We start from the raw sequence: 18,266 nt of genomic DNA, 5'->3' as shown, positions 1-18,266 counted from the left end.
CCAGGTAATGTATAACAGACATCCAGTTCAAGACTTCCTATTCTTTGCACTGATCACTGCACTGGTGTTCTCTCTATTTTCTTTCCACACACAAATTGTTTACTTGCACTTGATCAAAATTTTATTGGCCAATACATCTTCAATTACAGAAGCTTAAAACAGCAACTAAAATCTTGCCCATTCCCAATCGAATTTGTATATTGAGATTATTTATCATTCGATTACCACTTCATTACAAGATGACTGACAAAATCTGTAGATTTACAGAGTTTGAGAAGTGTTTTTTTAAAGCTGCAGCAACAAAAAAACGTGAAATCAAATGTCTTAACATAAGCGGCGAGACATACCTGTCATGGTCCTGGGCCGTGTTGGCCCAGTATTCTTAGTTCTCTTGTATTTTTGTATTCAGTTCCCTGTTTAGGTTCTGTTTCCTGAGTTGCCCTGTTATGTGGTTCCCTGTGTGCTTTCCCTTTGTGACTCTCACCCCCTGTGTGCCCCTCTATGTATTCATGAGCCCTTGTCCCCTTTCGTGTTTTATTCCATGTTTTCCCCAGCCTGTTATGTCTGTGTTCTCCCCGTGCTCTCTCCTCCTGTCTGAACCTCTGTACTTCCTGTTTTACTTTGACAGTCTCTCGTCAGTATGCGTCATGTTGTGTTCACTCCTGCCCTGTCTCGTTATGATTATCTGTGTCAGCTGTGTTCCCCGTGTGCTCCCACTTCCCTCGTTAACCCTCTGTGTATTTATGTCTGCGTCTCCCTCAGTTCTGTGTCGTAGTCTCCCTCATGCTGCGTGGATTTCCCTGTGTCTCTCTCCAAGTATTAGTTTATTGTGCCCAGTTTAAGTTTTGTATTTTCCTGTCATCTTGTCAGCAATAAAGCTGCCTTTTGAGTTCATCCCTTGAGTCCGTGAGTTTTGCGATTGGGTCCTCATCCTGCCTGCCACACAGCGATCCATGACAATACCTGACTGATATCACTTGTCCACGCTGACTTCTCCAGTCGGGAAGAAGCCACAAGGATCACGGTGTAAGGCTGGACGTCTTTGGGTTCCACCATCAATTTAAAGTCCAGGTGTTCTGTGTCCTGACCACTGCGCTCCCCTTTGGCTGAAAGGCAAAAATAAAATAAAAATTCTAAATAGGAAAGAAAACAATATGCTGCACTTTAGAATAGATCAGCTACTGTTTTATTTATTTTTGTTTCAGTTTGTTCACATTATTTTTCTGCATACGTTATGCTTATATTTTATATTGATTTTATATTCCTAAATCTTTCCACAGTAAAGTCAATAATTAACCTTGTAATACAGCAACGCAGCGGTAATGTTTGATTTTGCAAATACTGAGCAAAGCACAATAATGGAATAATCTTTGCTTTATTCATTGGGGTTATTACCTTGATTTGGAACAAATATCAGTCAATCAACAATTGTGAGTAATTGTTTTGGCTAACTTTAATAGCAGTAAATTAAAAAAAAAAATTCTGACACCTCAAGTAATGTGGGGGTGAAGAGGAAACGGTGGAAATCATGCAAAAACACTTTCTGTAGAGATAATGTGTTTTATATGCAGAGCATTTAATCCAGCCACACCCCACAAACACCACATTCTGGTTTGTAACTGTGAAAATTTAGTTGGTAAAGTGGAAAACATTCTTCGTCCGCTTTTAGGGTGATTCACTAACTGTTACAGCCCCCCGTTTGTTAGATTGTTACGCCTGTATGGCGATGCCAAATAGAAAAGTGGTATCACTTCATTTTTCAAGCTCTTCATACAGTAAACACTCTGCAGCTTCTAGATGTATGTATTTATAAAGGAAACATTTGAATCCACTACACATAATAACTCACACTCATCATCAGTCCCCTCCGGCTCCTCAATCAGAGTGCAGTCTATGAGAGACACCACTCCATTCTGTAAGAGGCATGAAAGGTCACAGGGTCACATTCACCATGCTGCCAGCTAACAGATCATCATCAAGCCCATCCTTTAAGGATAACATACTTAACAGTATAACATTGATTATACATTTATAAACAAAATAGGTGAAGTGTTTTATAACTGCACCCTACACTCATGTAGAATGAATTTTTACTGTTTTTCTACTACTTGGCCTACTTTAGGTCAATCCTGCCATACTTTAGTGATGTGAAGTTTTCCTCCGGAGCCTCGGGTGCAGATGATAAGATGTTTGGAGAAGAGGAAACACTGTCTCTCTCCTTCCTTCTTCAGAGACAAAGAGCCAAGCCGGCCTCGTGTGATCTTCCCTTTCTCGCTCATTGGCACCTGGATCAGAGAACCTATGAACACAAACACGTGTGCAAGAAAAACATATAAGCAAATTTTGAATTTGCTCTCTTTTCCTTCGTAATCTGAAAACTGGCCATACAAGAAGAAAAAATAAACTACATAATTTAAATTTAAAAAGAAAATCCAAAAAACCCCAATGTCCATACATTTTGGTGCAAAAAATGTGTTATTTGTGTCATCATTTCATCAAGGATTTCATTAGCACCCTAAATTAATAAAAGAAACACCCATGCTTGAATACACCAGCAACTTTTACACTTAGTGAGTTTTTTTGGTTTTTTTTGCACGATAAAAACTCAGTTTCAAGTTTGTTTTTATTTGTTGACCATAACTGCAAACCTTGTCATATAAGAACAACACAAGAAAACGTTTTCTTTACCTTGTCTAACAAAGGTCTGGCTGGTATCAAGAAGCACTTCACAACCTTCCACAATCATTCGTTCAATGGCTAGATTCTTCCTGATGTTCTCCGTCTCGCTTACCTCATCATGCATGATTCTGAAAGGACAACAAATACTAATGATTTCAGGTACTTCTTAATTAAAGCCATATGTTTTTTCTTATTGTTTCTATAGAGTTCATCAACTCTTATAGTGAATTTGCTCCACTGTTCTATTACGTGAAATGAGAACAGTGACCACAAAATCAATTAAAACTGTTAGAAATGATAGACACTGTGTCTGTGTCTGACTGTGTTATATTTTTGGTACTTTGCATCGATTGGATGAGTCACTGGCTATTATAGCTCTGTTTTCTGTATCCTTATGCCAAGTACAAGATATATTAAAATACAGGTACTAATTCAGGGTTACTAGTTTCTGATTTACATCAGACAAAGATCCCACTGAGTATGTTTGTGTTGTCGAGCTACATTGATAGTTCTACCTGGAAAGCTCCTCCAGTTTTGATTTGGCATAGTCCAGACTGTTTCTCTCCACATGCTCATGGGGAGTGTGAGCAAGCAACTCATGAAGAGTCAGGATGTAACGAGGAATCTGAAAGAGATGCGCTTTAAATGAGTTTGACTGAAAATGTTTTATTTTGTGTTACATGTATCTTTTCAGTCCAAATTTAAAACATTACTGCATTTTAAACTATTTCACCACAGTGTGTTGCAGCACTAATGCCTCGTGTATTTTATGTGAATTTTAACTTTAGCATACAGTCAATATATATACATCACCGAATCATAATATGTGTAGTAATGTGTAATAGTGAAGTCATCCACATTGTAATTTTACCTGAAACATGGGGTAAGTGAGGAAGGTCTCCAGCGTCCTCTCCTCACAGTCAGGCTTGGCCTCGTACTGCTTCAGCAGCTTGTCGAAGTCACGGTTCTGTTTGCAGTGAGCCAAAATCTGCAAGCTGTACTGGTGGTTCCTCACAAACTCTTGGTAGATGTTTAGCATTGGCAGTAAAATGTCAAACAGGTCAGCTAAAAAAAAGAGACAAAAAATTCCATAAACCATAAAAATTGGAAGAATCAGTGCAGACACAAAGTACCATTGAAGGAGAAGTCATGTGCTCGGTATCTGTATATGTTCAAAAAATGTTTTTTATACTCTCACCCTCAGTCGCCTACCCAACAGACAATAAATCATTATTATTTTTTGCAAGGAAGGAAGGGCGTAGATTCATTATTTTTAGTTGAATTCATATCTTTATGGTATGATTTCAACTATGTGTGTAAAACTGACAGTGCTTCTCAATGATGAAAACACTTTCATTGTGTTGTGTTGTAAGAAACCTCTGTTGTATCTGAAAAAATGTATACATTTAACCAAATAAAATTATTTTTCTTAGTTGCAATTTAGAAAAATTAACTTATTATTCTGTGCCTCTTACCTAGCACCAGTGTTGGCCAGCTGGCTATCCTGGCCTTCAGGCCCTGGTAGAAGATCTGATGGAGGAACATGATGGTCTCACTAATGAAACAAATAAGCAAAATGGCAGTCATGAGCTATTGTTTCTCCTTCTGCTGTCCAAAAATGTTGGCAGCTCCCGCCATGCCGAGTCACACCACTCTCACAAACAGCATGACCACCAGCCACCTGTTAAGGAAGATGCTGCTGACATCATCGTGGGTGATGGGCGGTTTCTTGGAGCTGGCGGCCATTCGGAGTGGCCGCAGGAAGTTGTTGACCAGGATGTGGAGTTGCTGGACGTATTCGGCTTCGGCTTCCAGCATGCTGAACACCACCTGGTTCCTCTTTCTCATGCTTTCAGCGTGGGGCGAGCGAATGTAGTCTTGGATGATAGTTTTCCACTTCCTGCGGCAAATCCATCCTCGCAGGAAACTTTGGACCTGTGACAAAAAGATTTATCAAACATTGAAAAAAAAACACAATTTTTTATAATTTTGGAGATTTGAGTTTTAATGGATTTCCATGACTTCCGTGGATTTTTTTATAGGGTTTTCTCTGTATTATTATAGTCTTTATCTTATAATATAAAGCACCTTGAGTTATGCAGTGAATCAAATGTGTGTGATGTCGTGTTTCTGCTCATAGCTGTTACACTGACGACACTATCAGCACAAAAAATAGACAGAAAAGTGGATCTAATAATTTGCCGTTAAAGATGCTTAAACATTTTTTGTGATTAAAAGCCAGATAAACAATTTTATATTTAGTAGAGACCAAAAGGTGCCAAAAACTGTACCAAACTCACAAAATGCTAAAATATTTGATAATTAGCCTTCCATTAAGACACAAAATAATGATCTTATAATTTACATATATATATATATATATATATATATATATATATATATATATATATATATATATATATATATATATATATATATATATATATATATATATATATATATATCTTTATATCTATATATAGTTTATATCTTGTAAGTGCTGCCCCAAACTGAGCAAACATGAGTCAAGGCAAGTTTAGACGTGTCCATTTATTAGGTAAGTTCAAATTAAATAATGCCTCAGTCAAAGGCGTTGCTTTCCACCAGGAAAGGCAGGGAACTATGCCAGTGGCAATGTGCAAAGTCTGCACTGACAGTAGGAGAGACCTGACCCCCCTCAGAGTACCCCACCTGACTCGACTCACTTCTGTCGAAAGTGGTATGCATACACTCAAAGTGTAAGAGGAGTGAAAAAAGAAGAAAAAATAGAAATATCAGCAGATAATAACAGTTAAATATAATCTTAATTTACTAAACATTGCTAGGCTAGCCTTAGCTGTGTGAGAGAAATACTTGAGAATAGAATAGAATAGAATCGATCTTTATTGTCATTGTACATGTACAATATGGTCACTTCAACTACCATCACTAGCTAGCAGACCAGCCTACTGTGTCCACTTCTGCTGGCTTGAGATCAGATTATTTACAGTGCTGAATGCTGGTGGGAGGGGCCCACATTGAATTATTGCACTGGTTCACATCTATAGACTGGTAAGTGAGGTAGAATGTTTATTCCCCAACTGGGTGGTAAATGTTTGCTTGAGGCTGGAGGTGAAATCAGTCACAAAAAGAGTGGAGCACCAAATAAATCTTTGTGATTGATTTGGTTCCTAGCAGATTTGTGCAGTTACACATAGTTTACATGGAAGATGCCAACTTGCCCACAAACACGTCCCATCTGTTCACCAAGTGGCGCTGAAACTCTGAAAAGTGTACTGTAACCCAGAAATGTAGAACATTTACTTTCAAAGTAAAAGTTATGCCTTACAATGAAACCAACATATATTACATGATGGAACTATTACTTTGAAGGTGAACAATGTCCATCTTGAGTTTGCATCACAAGTTTCACGGTTTCTCTACCACTTAGGAAATAGGAAATAGCAAATATTACCAGACAAGTCAACATTTTCTATGCAAACTATGTTCAACTGACTATTAGTCATCATCTTTTCCAGCTGTACAGTAACTAACATTTCAAAGCTTTCCAAGCTCTCCAGCCTTAATTCAGATCAGGCAGCTCCTCAGTAGAACTGAGGACAAAAGAAGCTGATGACTGCAGTGATCTAGCGTGATCAAGTGTGAGCTTCCCTGAATTTATTAGGATTTTTTTTTAAAAACTGCAGGTACCCAAAGATGTCAAAAATCTGTTTCAGAAATGAACAACATCCCTACTGGAAAAGATCATCAGTGCTTTACCTTTAGCATCTTTGCATTAATTTAGGTTTTCTTGATTAAAAAAGGTAAGTCAGGCTTTACCCTTTAAAACTGTGCAATACTGATACAGATCACCTTTTTGATCTTCTTGATCTCTGTATCATCCTCACTGGGGGGCACCTCTGGATTTGACTGGATCTTCTCATTGTCCTTCAGAAGTCCAGCAATCTGAAATTCATCATAACCAGTACAGGACTCAGTAAGAGGAATATAATATGTGGCCAGATAAACTCTACTCATGATCATCTCTTATTCCGAAATATGTTTCACTATGGTTGTTAATATCTCAGTTCATGTTCTTGAATTACTTTTTGTCCAGCTATCCATTAGCTGGCTCAAAGGAATTATAAACACAGAAACTGCACCAGACACATCAAAATACCAGTTTTGTATTTCATTCAAATCTGTTGCATTTGCTTCCATTATACACAGCATGTGAATACAAAACTTCTGATAAAAGACTGAAATTAAACAAAATAACACAAACACCATTACTAGAACACTCTTTAGCTGTGAAAAGTGAGATAGTAGATCATGTTTTTCAGCCACAGACTCCAGTATCATGTGCAACAAAAGCCGATTCATGCATATTGAAAACATTTGGTTCAGCTGAAGCTAGCCATTAGCACATTAAAGAGAGGTGCATTTGATTTAGTTTAGACTGAATAATTAGGATACAAAACACTCAACAGCATTACAGAGTCTCTAACAAGGACATCCCAGGGGCACTGCAAGCTACAAAGCTCATCATGAACTCAGAACATTGTGGTTTGGAATCTGGGTCATGACCTTTGTCCTGTGACCACATTCTCACTTTATCCTCTCAGCCTGCCTGTTTTTGATCGCTTCTCTCTGTATGCTATCCAGTAAACACATATCACACATATACAGGTACTGTGTTACTAGCATGAAATTACAAGGCAAGTTACCTCTGATTTCAGTCGCTCTATCTCGATTTCCCCATCCTCTATCTGTTGTCGAAGTTGCTTGGCAACCGTTTTCTCCGTCTCCACTATTTGGAGTAGATGAAGATACTTCTGCATGAGGGTCTCATGCTCTGTAGCCAGGTTCCTGTAACTATACAGACACACACGCAAAGACCTCATTAACGCATGTTTCAGGGGCTCTCCATAGCTTTATCAAATCAAATACAGACCTCTGATCAGCATATGTTTGGAACACGGACCTTAAATCCTCAGAAAGTGCAGGATTTACTTACACAACCAGGTCTTTAAATACTTGATGGGATAGCACTCCATATGTTGGATGCTTTTGTGTGAGCAATAATTAAACTGTTCACGTGCATGTTATTTAAGGCCTATATTCAATACAGTCAATTATGTTCAGCTTGCCTAAACCTGGCCTTGAAAATGTCCTGTCAAAAGAAATGTTTGGCAGGTGTTTTAGTTAAATCTTACTCAGTTTAGGTGTTTTCTAACATGCCCCACTTGCAAACCTCTAAAACGTCCCATATACAGTGGGGCAAAAAAGTATTTAGTCAGCCACCGACTGTGCAAGTTCCCCCACTTAAAATGATGACAGAGGTCAGTAATTTGCACCAGAGGTACACTTCAACTGTGAGAGACAGAATGTGAAAAAAATCCATGAATTCACATGGTAGGATTTGTAAAGAATTTATTCGTAAATCAGGGTGGAAAATAAGTATTTGGTCACCTCAAACAAGGAAAATCTCTGGCTCTCACAGACCTGTAACGTCTTCTGTAAGAAGCTTTCCTGTCCCCCACTCGTTACCTGTATGAATGGCACCTGTTTGAACTCATCATCTGTATAAAAGACACCTGTCCACAGCCTCAAACAGTCAGACTCCAAACTCCGCCATGGCCAAGACCAAAGAGCTTTCGAAGGACACCAGGAAAAGTATTGTAGACCTGCACCAGACTGGGAAGAGTGAATCTACAATAGGCAAGCAGCTTGGTGTGAAAAAATCAACTGTGGGAGCAATCATCAGAAAATGGAAGACATACAAGACCACTGATAATCTCCCTCGATCTGGGGCTCCACACAAGATCTCATCCCGTGGGGTCAAAATGATCATGAGAACGGTGAGCAAAGATCCCAGAACCACACGGGGGGACCTGGTGAATGACCTGCAGAGAGCTGGGACCAAAGTAACAAAGGTCACCATCAGTAACACACTACAACGGCAGGGAATCAAATCCCACAGTGCCAGACGTGTTCCGCTGCTGAAGCCAGTGCATGTCCAGGCCTGTCTGAAGTTTGCCAGAGAGCACATGGATGATACAGCAGAGGATTGGGAGAATGTCATGTGGTCAGATGAAACCAAAGTAGAACTTTTTGGTATAAACTCAACTCGTCGTGTTTGGAGGAAGAAGAATACTGAGTTGCATCCCAAGAACACCATACCTACTGTGAAGCATGGGGGTGGAAACATCATGCTATGGGGCTGTTTTTCTGCCAAGGGGACAGGACGACTGATCCGTGTTAAGGACAGAATGAATGGGGCCATGTATCGTGAGATTTTGAGCCAAAACCTCCTTCCATCAGTGAGAACTTTGAAGATGAAACGAGGCTGGGTCTTCCAACATGACAATGATCCAAAACACACCGCCCGGGCAACAAAGGAGTGGCTCCGTAAGAAGCATTTGAAAGTCCTGGAGTGGCCTAGCCAGTCTCCAGACCTCAACCCCATAGAAAATCTGTGGCGGGAGTTGAAAGTCCGTGTTGCTCGGCGACAGCCCCAAAACATCACTGCTCTCGAGAAGATCTGCATGGAGGAATGGGCCAAAATACCAGCTACTGTGTGTGCAAACCTGGTAAAGACCTATAGTAAACGTTTGACCTCTGTTATTGCCAACAAAGGTTATGTTACAAAGTATTGAGTTGTATTTTTGTTATTGACCAAATACTTATTTTCCACCCTAATTTACGAATAAATTCTTTACAAATCCTACCATGTGGATTCATGGATTTCTTTTTCACATTCTGTCTCTCACAGTTGAAGTGTACCTCTGGTGCAAATTACTGACCTCTGTCATCATTTTAGGTGGGGGAACTTGCACAATCGGTGGCTGACTAAATACTTTTTTGCCCCACTGTACCACAGTTTTTGTCTCGTTTTAATGCAATAAAGCTTGGTAAACTCTTTTATATTTTCTCCAAAAGTAAATAAATAAATTCCATATTTTCCCCTCTTTTCTCTTGACTAAACTTTCAGGGGCCTGCGCCACAATTCGAAAAACACAAATTTAACTAACTTTAACAATGCAGATTGTTAACCATAAATAAAGAGTAATTCAGAAATACTCAAGCCCCATGGCATTTACATGCCAGGAACGGCTGAAAAATTTAATTGAGATACCTTAATACAAGTCTTATTTACTTGCTAGCTATTACAGTGTTACAGTAAGTGCTGCTGCCTTGATGGTGCACTAATCAATTTAATCTTCAATGACTCTAATCAGTCGACCTTTTGTCACTGAATTGCAAACTGTTGACATTTAGAGTGATGGTATTGTTTTGCTTTCATTAACCTTCTTTGTGCCCTCATCATAAGTGGCCATTTCACTCATTAGACATGTGAGGACTCCATAAATCAAGAATCAATATTAATAACCACTTTGTTTTTATTGATTTACTTAATACTTTAAATTGGTGTCGTAAATTATCAGTAAAACTGGTAAAGTGGCACTCACAGTTCCCTAGGAAATGTTTATTCAAAGGTCCAATCATCTAGAAGGAGATAAGTAACATACATGCATACATGTGTTACTCTCATTATAGTATGACCGCTGTGTTGTTTTAACATTACAAATTAACAAGCAATCATACAACAATACAAACCCAAAAGGGTCCAAATGATAGTTTGCGGCACACTGAGTCATAGCACTTGCATTTTCCATCAGATATACAGAGAAAAATCTATTCTATGCCCACTTAATAGAATAAAAACCAAGCAGCAACCTATGTTAAAAATGTAGGTAACACCATAATCCCTGCAAAAAAACCCCCAAAATCTAGTTGAGACTGACTCCAAATGCAAATTGGTTTCTGTAGATTTCCAAGTTAAAAGCCTATCTTTGATGCAAAAAGTTTGCAGACCAACAGCCTCCACTTGTTACTAATAGCTAGTGATAAGTGGAGACAGTTTTTCATGTTCAGTATTAGTAGTAAGCAGGCCTATGTTCGAGTCAGCATGATTTTCACTAACTGAAATTGTTATTTATTTATTCATCACAGTGAATTACACCTGATAGCTAGCCAGCCCTTACTAAAGCTGATGATTAGCTGCAGATGGGACAGTTATTTTCAACATTATGTAGAGTAGCTGTAATTTCAACTTTGTCAAATCTTATTTAAAAGTTAAGAAAAATTGCCCAACTTTGGCCCAAATTAAATTTTTGCTTTAATTTTAACACTTATTTTTGTACCACTGTCAGTTTTCCCACGGATTTCAAATCAGGATTCTTTCTATTTTATTTACTTTATTTATTTAACCCTTATTTAACTAAAAAGTCTGTTGAGATTAAAAAATATTGTTTTCAATGTAGACCTGGCCAAGAAACCATTCAGCCTTTACTTAATCTAGTTATTTCAACCAGAGGCTGTCCTACTGCCATGTGTCTTTCTTATGTCTCTACTATGTACCCTCTGAGCATGCCAAAATAATAATAATAATAATAATAATAATAATAATAATAATAATAATAATAATAATAATAATAACCTATCCCCACAAGCTTGTGGGGATAGGTTAATTGGATAATTCAAATTGCCACTAGGTGTGAATGTGCGAGTGAATCTGAGTGTGAATGGTTGTCTGTCCCTGTGTGTTAGCCCTGCGACAGACTGGCGACCTGTCCAGGGTGTACCCCGCCTCTCGCCCTATGACAGCTGGGATAGGCTCCAGCGCCCCCCGCGACCCTGAAAAGGATAAGCGGTAGCGAATGGATGGATGGAATGGATAATAATAATAATAATAATAATAATAATAATAATAATAATAATAATAATAATAATAATAATAATAATAATAGTATAAAAAAAACAACATACTTTGGACTCTGTAACACACATCAAGCTTACAGGTACACACAGGGAAAAATCGTAACTAATGACTGTTGTTAGGATCCTAACCAATCTGCTGGTACACTTTACAAATATCAGTAGTTAACATACTTGACCATTTTTATGTTTGCAAGTACAAACACTATCAGTTTCCACTTGTCAAGTTGTAAATTCAAGAATTACATGGTAATTTATAGTGGACCTGACTTTATAGATGGTATAAAAGACTGACTGAGCCAAAATGATGTTGCACATTCATTAAGGAGTTCATTTTGTGAATCCTTGAGCTGGCTGTTTTTCATCATCTTCGTCAGGTAAGCTCACACTAAAGCATATAATGCTTTATCCACCCTGACTCTAAAAGGGATCTTAGTTTGCTAAATTGTGGTTATGGTGCAAACATTTTCAATTGATTAAGAACAAAGGGATGTTTTCCTAGATGTCTCTACAAGTTGAATTCATTTTGCAGATACAGAAGTGACCCACTGTTTGCCATTTAAAGGATACAGCTTTTTATGCTTTTTTATACACTCTCTATATAAGTTCCAAACTAAATTTTCACATCTTTATTGACTGTAGATGTTACAAGCACAGTTCTCATCAAGATCTCCACCCCTCAGAACATCCTTATCTAAACAGCTGTAGGTAAAAGGTCATGTGTGAGAGCTACCTGGCCTGCGTGATGGCAGCCACCCACTCATCACAGTCCTTGACGTCCTCTGTGCGCAGCTCCAAAGCCTTCTGGTTGTCATGATTGAACGTGACAGTGAAATAATACTGGGAAAACAAAAGCATAGTGAGTGAGTCAGATATTTGTTCAGCATATAATAACCAGGATATCTGTTATTGTGCTATAAAATGTATGTTGCTACCCTTTAATCACTAGTAATCAGCAGCCACTTCCACTGATCTGTATTTTACTTTACTTAAAGGTGTATTTATACATGCATACATGTGCTGTATGTGTGAATGAGTGAGAGAGAGAGAGAGATCCTGAGGGAAAAGTCTTGAGAGATTCATTATAAAGCCTTTGTGCCTTCTGTCTGTAACCTGGCAACTCACCTCTGAATTGGCGGAAGCCTCTTGACTGACGCCATGTTTTGTTTTGTTTTGTTCGAGTGGTTTGGCTGCATTTTAGCGACACAACCACCCCTGGGTCCTCACCCCTTTTTTACACTCTCACCAATTATCATAGGGTTGAGTTATGGTAATTATGGCGAATGCAGTTCAATTGTTTTCTAATAGGCTTACTGGATAAAATCCTCAAATCACCAGAGTGGTGGTCACCGCACTACTAAACAGCTAACCTATTTGTAGTAGAAACACATCAAATTATATAACACTGATGCATTGTAAACAGACCCCCACAAATCCAATATATTGGATTTTTTTCATTTATCCTTCCCAAATGCCAAGAGCAATTCATTTGTGAATGAGAGTAATGTTCCTTATTTTCTGACGAGCAGCAGAACGGGCCTTTGTCAGTAATGTGCTTCCCATCTCTCACATCCTGTGAGCTGTTGTGTTAAACCTTTTAGGTGGCTATATTTAAATCCAAGTCATTACAGGGTTTGGTTTTTTTTGCCAAAGATACAGTATCTGTTGGTAAGTTAGACAGCACAACCAGTAAGTAAGCTCTTGTTAAAATAATGTGTGAACAAAGCAACTAAATTCCATCTGGAATACAGAAAATAAGACAATGTTATATTTATGTAAGATTAATGTTAAAGGCGTGTTTTAATCACAAAAATACAGAATGACTTCTTTTTTATGTTTTTATTCAGCTACTCATTCAAATAAATAAATCATAGCAAGAATAGCCAGTATCATAAACACAGTCTAGATGGGTGATGAATTAAAGGAAAAACCAAACTGTTGACCCCAAAAACAAAGAGATCTGGTGGGTGGTTCAGTTATGCATTGCAAGCAGTATTTTTGGTGGCATGGCTTGGTCCCCTTAGATGGAAAGGTTATTCAAAATCAATATGAACTAGTTCTGGGTGTCCCTTTGAAAGACTGGCAGCCTGTCCAGGTTGTGTTCCACCTTTCACCTTATGCTCAACCCTAAGTTGGATAGACAGTCAAAAGTGAGGATGAATGGATGGACGATGGCTAGCTCAGGATAAGCACCTTCCTCCTATGATAAAATATTTCTATTCTTATGTTAGTGGTGTTCTTCAGGATGGTATTACCCCCATACACAGGGTACGTTGGAGGGTTAAATAATGTTTTAACCCTCCGACTTTAGTCGTTACAGTATACATTTCTGTCACAAAGACCACAGATTCTATTTCAGTTTATATAATTGGCCAATTCACACTGATATTGTCCACTGAATATTGCCAGGTGGATTATCACGATTACTGTAAACTGGCCAAAGCCATGCTGTTTATATATAGATGATTTAATGTGTGACCTATATTTTCAGATTACATCATAAAGTCAATGAAGTGAGTATACACAGAGACTGATGGAACACCATTGCTGATTACTCTTAACAACAAAGGAAAACATATAGCCCATCCAGCATTTGCACTCGCCACTACCTAAGAAAACTCACCTCCCATTTCTTATAAGCCCATATTTGCTGTACTTGCTAAATGGAGTACAATGCCAAAGCATGTTGTTGCACATTTTGTTGGCCCCTTCAAATGTACTTTTTCAGATGCAAATAGGGGTTGCCATAGTAACTGTGGGCTTAAACGTAACTCGCCTTCTAAATGGGGAATAAGAACATTTAAAAAGTAGAACACTCCAAAGAACACAATGAGAACAGAGAGCCAGACGGAGAGGGAGGCAGAGAAAGATCTTCTGCCTTTTTGAGGAGTGAGGGCTATAAAAAGCGCTGTAGCCCAGCAAGGTGGCAGTTGGCTTGGCATCTATTCGCTGTATTGTCCCTCTCCCTGTCACACACAGATAAGATCCAGTGCTCTCCTGGCCATTTCTCCTGCAGCTCTGACACACACTCGGTGACATACAGTACATGCATACACACCACTGAAATCTGGAATCTGCTGTAATCCTTACATGAACCAGTTTCCACGTCAGGATTGTACAGCACCATTGTCTGTGACCACCTCTGCAGTCTGCTGGTTGACTTAGGTGTCATTTTATGTTTTTCCCGAGTGAGGATGGTGAAAAAGAAATCTGTGTGCCAACAGACACCTTGAGAATCGATCAGTCTCCCTGTCCGCATTTCACCTTTTCTGTGCAGTCTCTCAGTTTATGGATCAATACAGGCGTATACAGGAGTACACTGAGAGGCAAATATAGACTTAGTAGCATGCACACAGAATGAGCCCTGCAAGATTTACACATGTGGACACATAAAGACATGACTGATTGGAAACTACAAAGTGTGCTGTTCACACTGAGAGAAGGCCACATATTTGTGTGAATACATTTTCAAAATTTATATGTATATAGTTTTGCTAAACTAAGAAAAGAAGCCAGTTAGAAAAAAAACTGAAAGAACATGTTCCTGACACATATTATGCAAAGGGACATGTGTGGAACAGAAGACTGTGTTATGCTAAGTGAAGGCTTTCAAATTCATTTAATTCATTGTTGAAATAAATTCACTGGAGCAGTCTGCATGAACAGCTGTCATCGGAGATGTCACTCAGTACATATTGCACCCCTAGAATAGAGCATTTCTCTTCTCCTGATACGGTTTTAAGGGAACAGACAGTGAGCAGTAAACAAAGTTGAATAGTTCACGAAACGAAAGCAAACAAGTCCTCAAAAGTGGGTTAGTTGTCTCTATCTTTTAAACAACAAATGACCAATATTGAATTTTCTTGCTGACCCCCTCTTCCCACAGCTGTGCAATCCTCACGATTAAATTGCATAATATAACTAAAAAAAAAAAAATATATATATATATATATATATATATATATATATATATATATATATATATATATATATATATATATATATATATATATATATATATATTCTTCGTAGTATCCCCTACAATCCTGGCTCCTCTGCCTGCAGACAGCAGACAGCAGAGGGCAAGAGCGTTTGAGGAACATATGACAGCTGAGTTCAGCACCATGGACAGCAAACTGGGTACAGCTGTACTTGGAGCAGAAGCTGTGGATTTCACAGATAATGGATTTACCCTGTTCCCATCCTTTATTTATTCTTCTTAGAGGCTATACAGTAAAACACAATTATTGCAACAGAGGGCTGTGATCCCAGTCTAACACAATATCAGACAATGTTGTTTTTGGAGAGATTGTGAATAATTTAACAGATTTTTACTGTGGATGGGAAAAATTGTATGGCACATATGCAAATATAACCAAGCAGTTCCATAATTGATTTATCAGTGTTTTGGATCAGATCCTCTGTTTGTTTGCTTATTTTTTGTGATTGTTGGGGGAGGGTTATCTAAGGAAAGAAGACCTCTGAGGCATCATTTAGCAACATTTTGGTTACAATATAGTGAAGCTTAGCATTTGCCACCAAATAGCCACATGGAATTTAAGATTTGGATATTTAGGACATGAAGATTTTCTTTTATGAAAGTTCAGTATAGGTTTACCTCACTTGCCTTTTCTTCCTCTTCAGTTTATTATTATAGATTTTTATTGAACTTGGAAAAACACAAATCTTTTTACAGACATGTTAACTGGTTTCCACTTTTTTCCGTCTAACACTTTAGGTTTTTATCTCCTAACCTTGAACACCAAAATCGCCACCTTCACAATAACTATCTTCAAAACTATCAACAATTACTTCCTGGAAAGTTTTTTTGTGCAAATATACAATATATTAAAAGTGGAACACATCCACAAGACCAAAAGTTCAGACTTTCTAGAATTTTTTTGCTTTAGTTCTTTTTTTAAAAAATTCCAGTGTAATTGGTTCAAAATCACATTCAGAATCTGTTTTATTCATAAACAAAGAATATGATTACTGAACAAATGGCCTATCATTTTGACTTTTACCTTCAGTTCTTCATCCCCTCTGCTGCAGGGAAAGCAGAAGAGACTGCAGCTGGCAGAGCTGATTTCAGAAGGTGACTGCAGTCATAGCTCACAGCAGCTTGACCACTTCTCTGGCTCAAATGCGTTTATACACAGTTTTTATTTTTATATTTTTATACAGCACCAGTTTGCCTCAAAACACCAAAGCACTTCCAACATGGGAAACTACGCTCTCACTAAAATTATTTCTGAATGTGTTGCAGGCATAAAAACCCCCACTGTAAACTGTTTTTTTGTTTTTATCCCTCACACATATTAATCCATGGCACTAAACGCCAGGGGAATTAAAAAAAGAATAGGGGGATGCACTGAGAAAGAAAAGCATTGCTGGGACATCGTTTGGTTTTCATTCATGGCCGTCGTTAACAACCCATGATAATGAGAGAGCTATCAAATGAGCCAAGCCGCTATAAACCGGGGAGACACAGTTGCCAAGGTAGGATGCTATTAATATCAAGACAAGGAATTAAATCAATACGTCAAAACAACAAGGAAGGGGCAGCTCTCCTCCGCAAGATGGCAACCTACAAAGTTTGGATGCAGTTTAAGTTTACTCCTTATATGTGCTGCATTCCCGGAACATTTGGGGTGTCTAAAAATACAGCGTCTTGCATCCAAATGTGATGCAACAGATGAACAGAAAAGAGGAGGCTAAGATAATGTGCAAAGTTTGCAGATATTTGCGTGAATTCTGCTAACTTTGTTTGCTGTTGACGTGGTATTTTTCGTGCATTTAACCTCGGAGGAAGGCTGTGAGGCTATTTTGGTTCATAATCGAGAAAATCAATCGGTTAGGATGACGCCATTACGTAACTCTAAAACGTCAAGTCAACTGTAATGCAAAAGCATCTCTGGGAAGTTGTTTGCGTGATGAATAGGCGATATCTTCTGGTGAAAAGTGTCTACACGATACCTCCTGTTATAAATGTGGCTGTAACGCAGAGCCCAGCTGATCAAAGGGATTTTAAGGGGGGAAAACAGTAGGAGGGGACCGCTCTGTGTATTCGTTCAGTGAGACTGACTGCCTTGACAGTGTCAGTCAGACTTAAGGGAGCTCCCCGTGCGATCAATATCTTACCTGCTTCTCTAAGCATTCCTTCGCTGAGAGAGACGGTTTCGGTGACGGTGCCCGGTCACAAACACATCCCTCCAACAGGTACAGTCCGGAGGGGCGTGAGCTCGAGTCGTTTTCGAAATAAAAAAGCATATTCTGCAACAAAGCGAACCACTTTGAATGCCATTTTGTGTTGTCTGAGCTTTTTTTACTCAAGCAACCTCGCCTCGTCCCGTCTTTCTTCGCCAAAAGAGCCAGATAGGTGATGTGGCCATCATTGAGTCTGATCCCTTTCTGCATTTTGGCTGAGAATCCGAAAGGATCTGCGGGGATGCCTGCGGATTCTTACATGTTCTCCTTCTCAGCACCTCCGAAACACAGTCAGACTTGGTGGGCAGCAGCCCACTCCAGTGTGGCCATCCACACTTGCTGCACTGATTTTTGCAACAGCCAAAGGAAAAGAGAAAGAGACGATGCGCGTGAAGAGTCAGTCACACACTCGGCTGCAAAAACCTATCCACGCTGCAAGCCTAGGCTACTACCGTAGCCCCGACGCCTTCTCAGAAAAGCCTTCCTCATGAGCGCAATCGCTCATGATGAGGACTGAAGTGTCCGCGTGCAGTCTACCGAGCGCGTGCGCGTACGCACACACACACACACACTCAGCACCCTGCTCTCGCAGGGAGAACGCGCAGTCACCTGACCGGTCC

General features: G+C 39.0%; 1 protein-coding gene across 4 annotated transcripts in view; it reads right to left on the bottom strand.

Moving 5' to 3' along the window:
• The window catches only part of LOC146639495 (ras-specific guanine nucleotide-releasing factor 1-like), a 30,027-nt gene extending 12,171 nt beyond the window's left edge, over nt 1-17,856 (bottom strand). For all 4 annotated transcript variants that reach the window (XM_085352928.1, XM_085352935.1, XM_085352944.1 and 1 more), the window contains exons 1-12: nt 17,581-17,856; nt 12,173-12,279; nt 7,386-7,533; nt 6,532-6,624; nt 4,361-4,614; nt 4,155-4,234; nt 3,551-3,744; nt 3,195-3,304; nt 2,689-2,807; nt 2,139-2,299; nt 1,850-1,913; nt 964-1,106 (exon numbers count right to left, since the gene is read on the bottom strand). In XM_085352928.1, coding sequence (XP_085209054.1) covers nt 964-1,106; nt 1,850-1,913; nt 2,139-2,299; nt 2,689-2,807; nt 3,195-3,304; nt 3,551-3,744; nt 4,155-4,234; nt 4,361-4,614; nt 6,532-6,624; nt 7,386-7,533; nt 12,173-12,279; nt 17,581-17,856 — 1,749 coding nt within the window. The remainder of the gene's footprint in view (nt 1-963; nt 1,107-1,849; nt 1,914-2,138; nt 2,300-2,688; nt 2,808-3,194; nt 3,305-3,550; nt 3,745-4,154; nt 4,235-4,360; nt 4,615-6,531; nt 6,625-7,385; nt 7,534-12,172; nt 12,280-17,580) is intronic.
• Nucleotides 17,857-18,266: the final 410 nt, after the last annotated feature.

Source organism: Diplotaxodon limnothrissa, linkage group LG1, assembly GCF_057381915.1.
Source record: "Diplotaxodon limnothrissa isolate DT_005_m linkage group LG1, D_limnothrissa_male_GT1.1, whole genome shotgun sequence".
In the NCBI taxonomy this organism is placed as follows: Eukaryota; Metazoa; Chordata; class Actinopteri; order Cichliformes; family Cichlidae; genus Diplotaxodon; species Diplotaxodon limnothrissa.
This window is presented reverse-complemented; position numbering and strand designations above follow the sequence as displayed.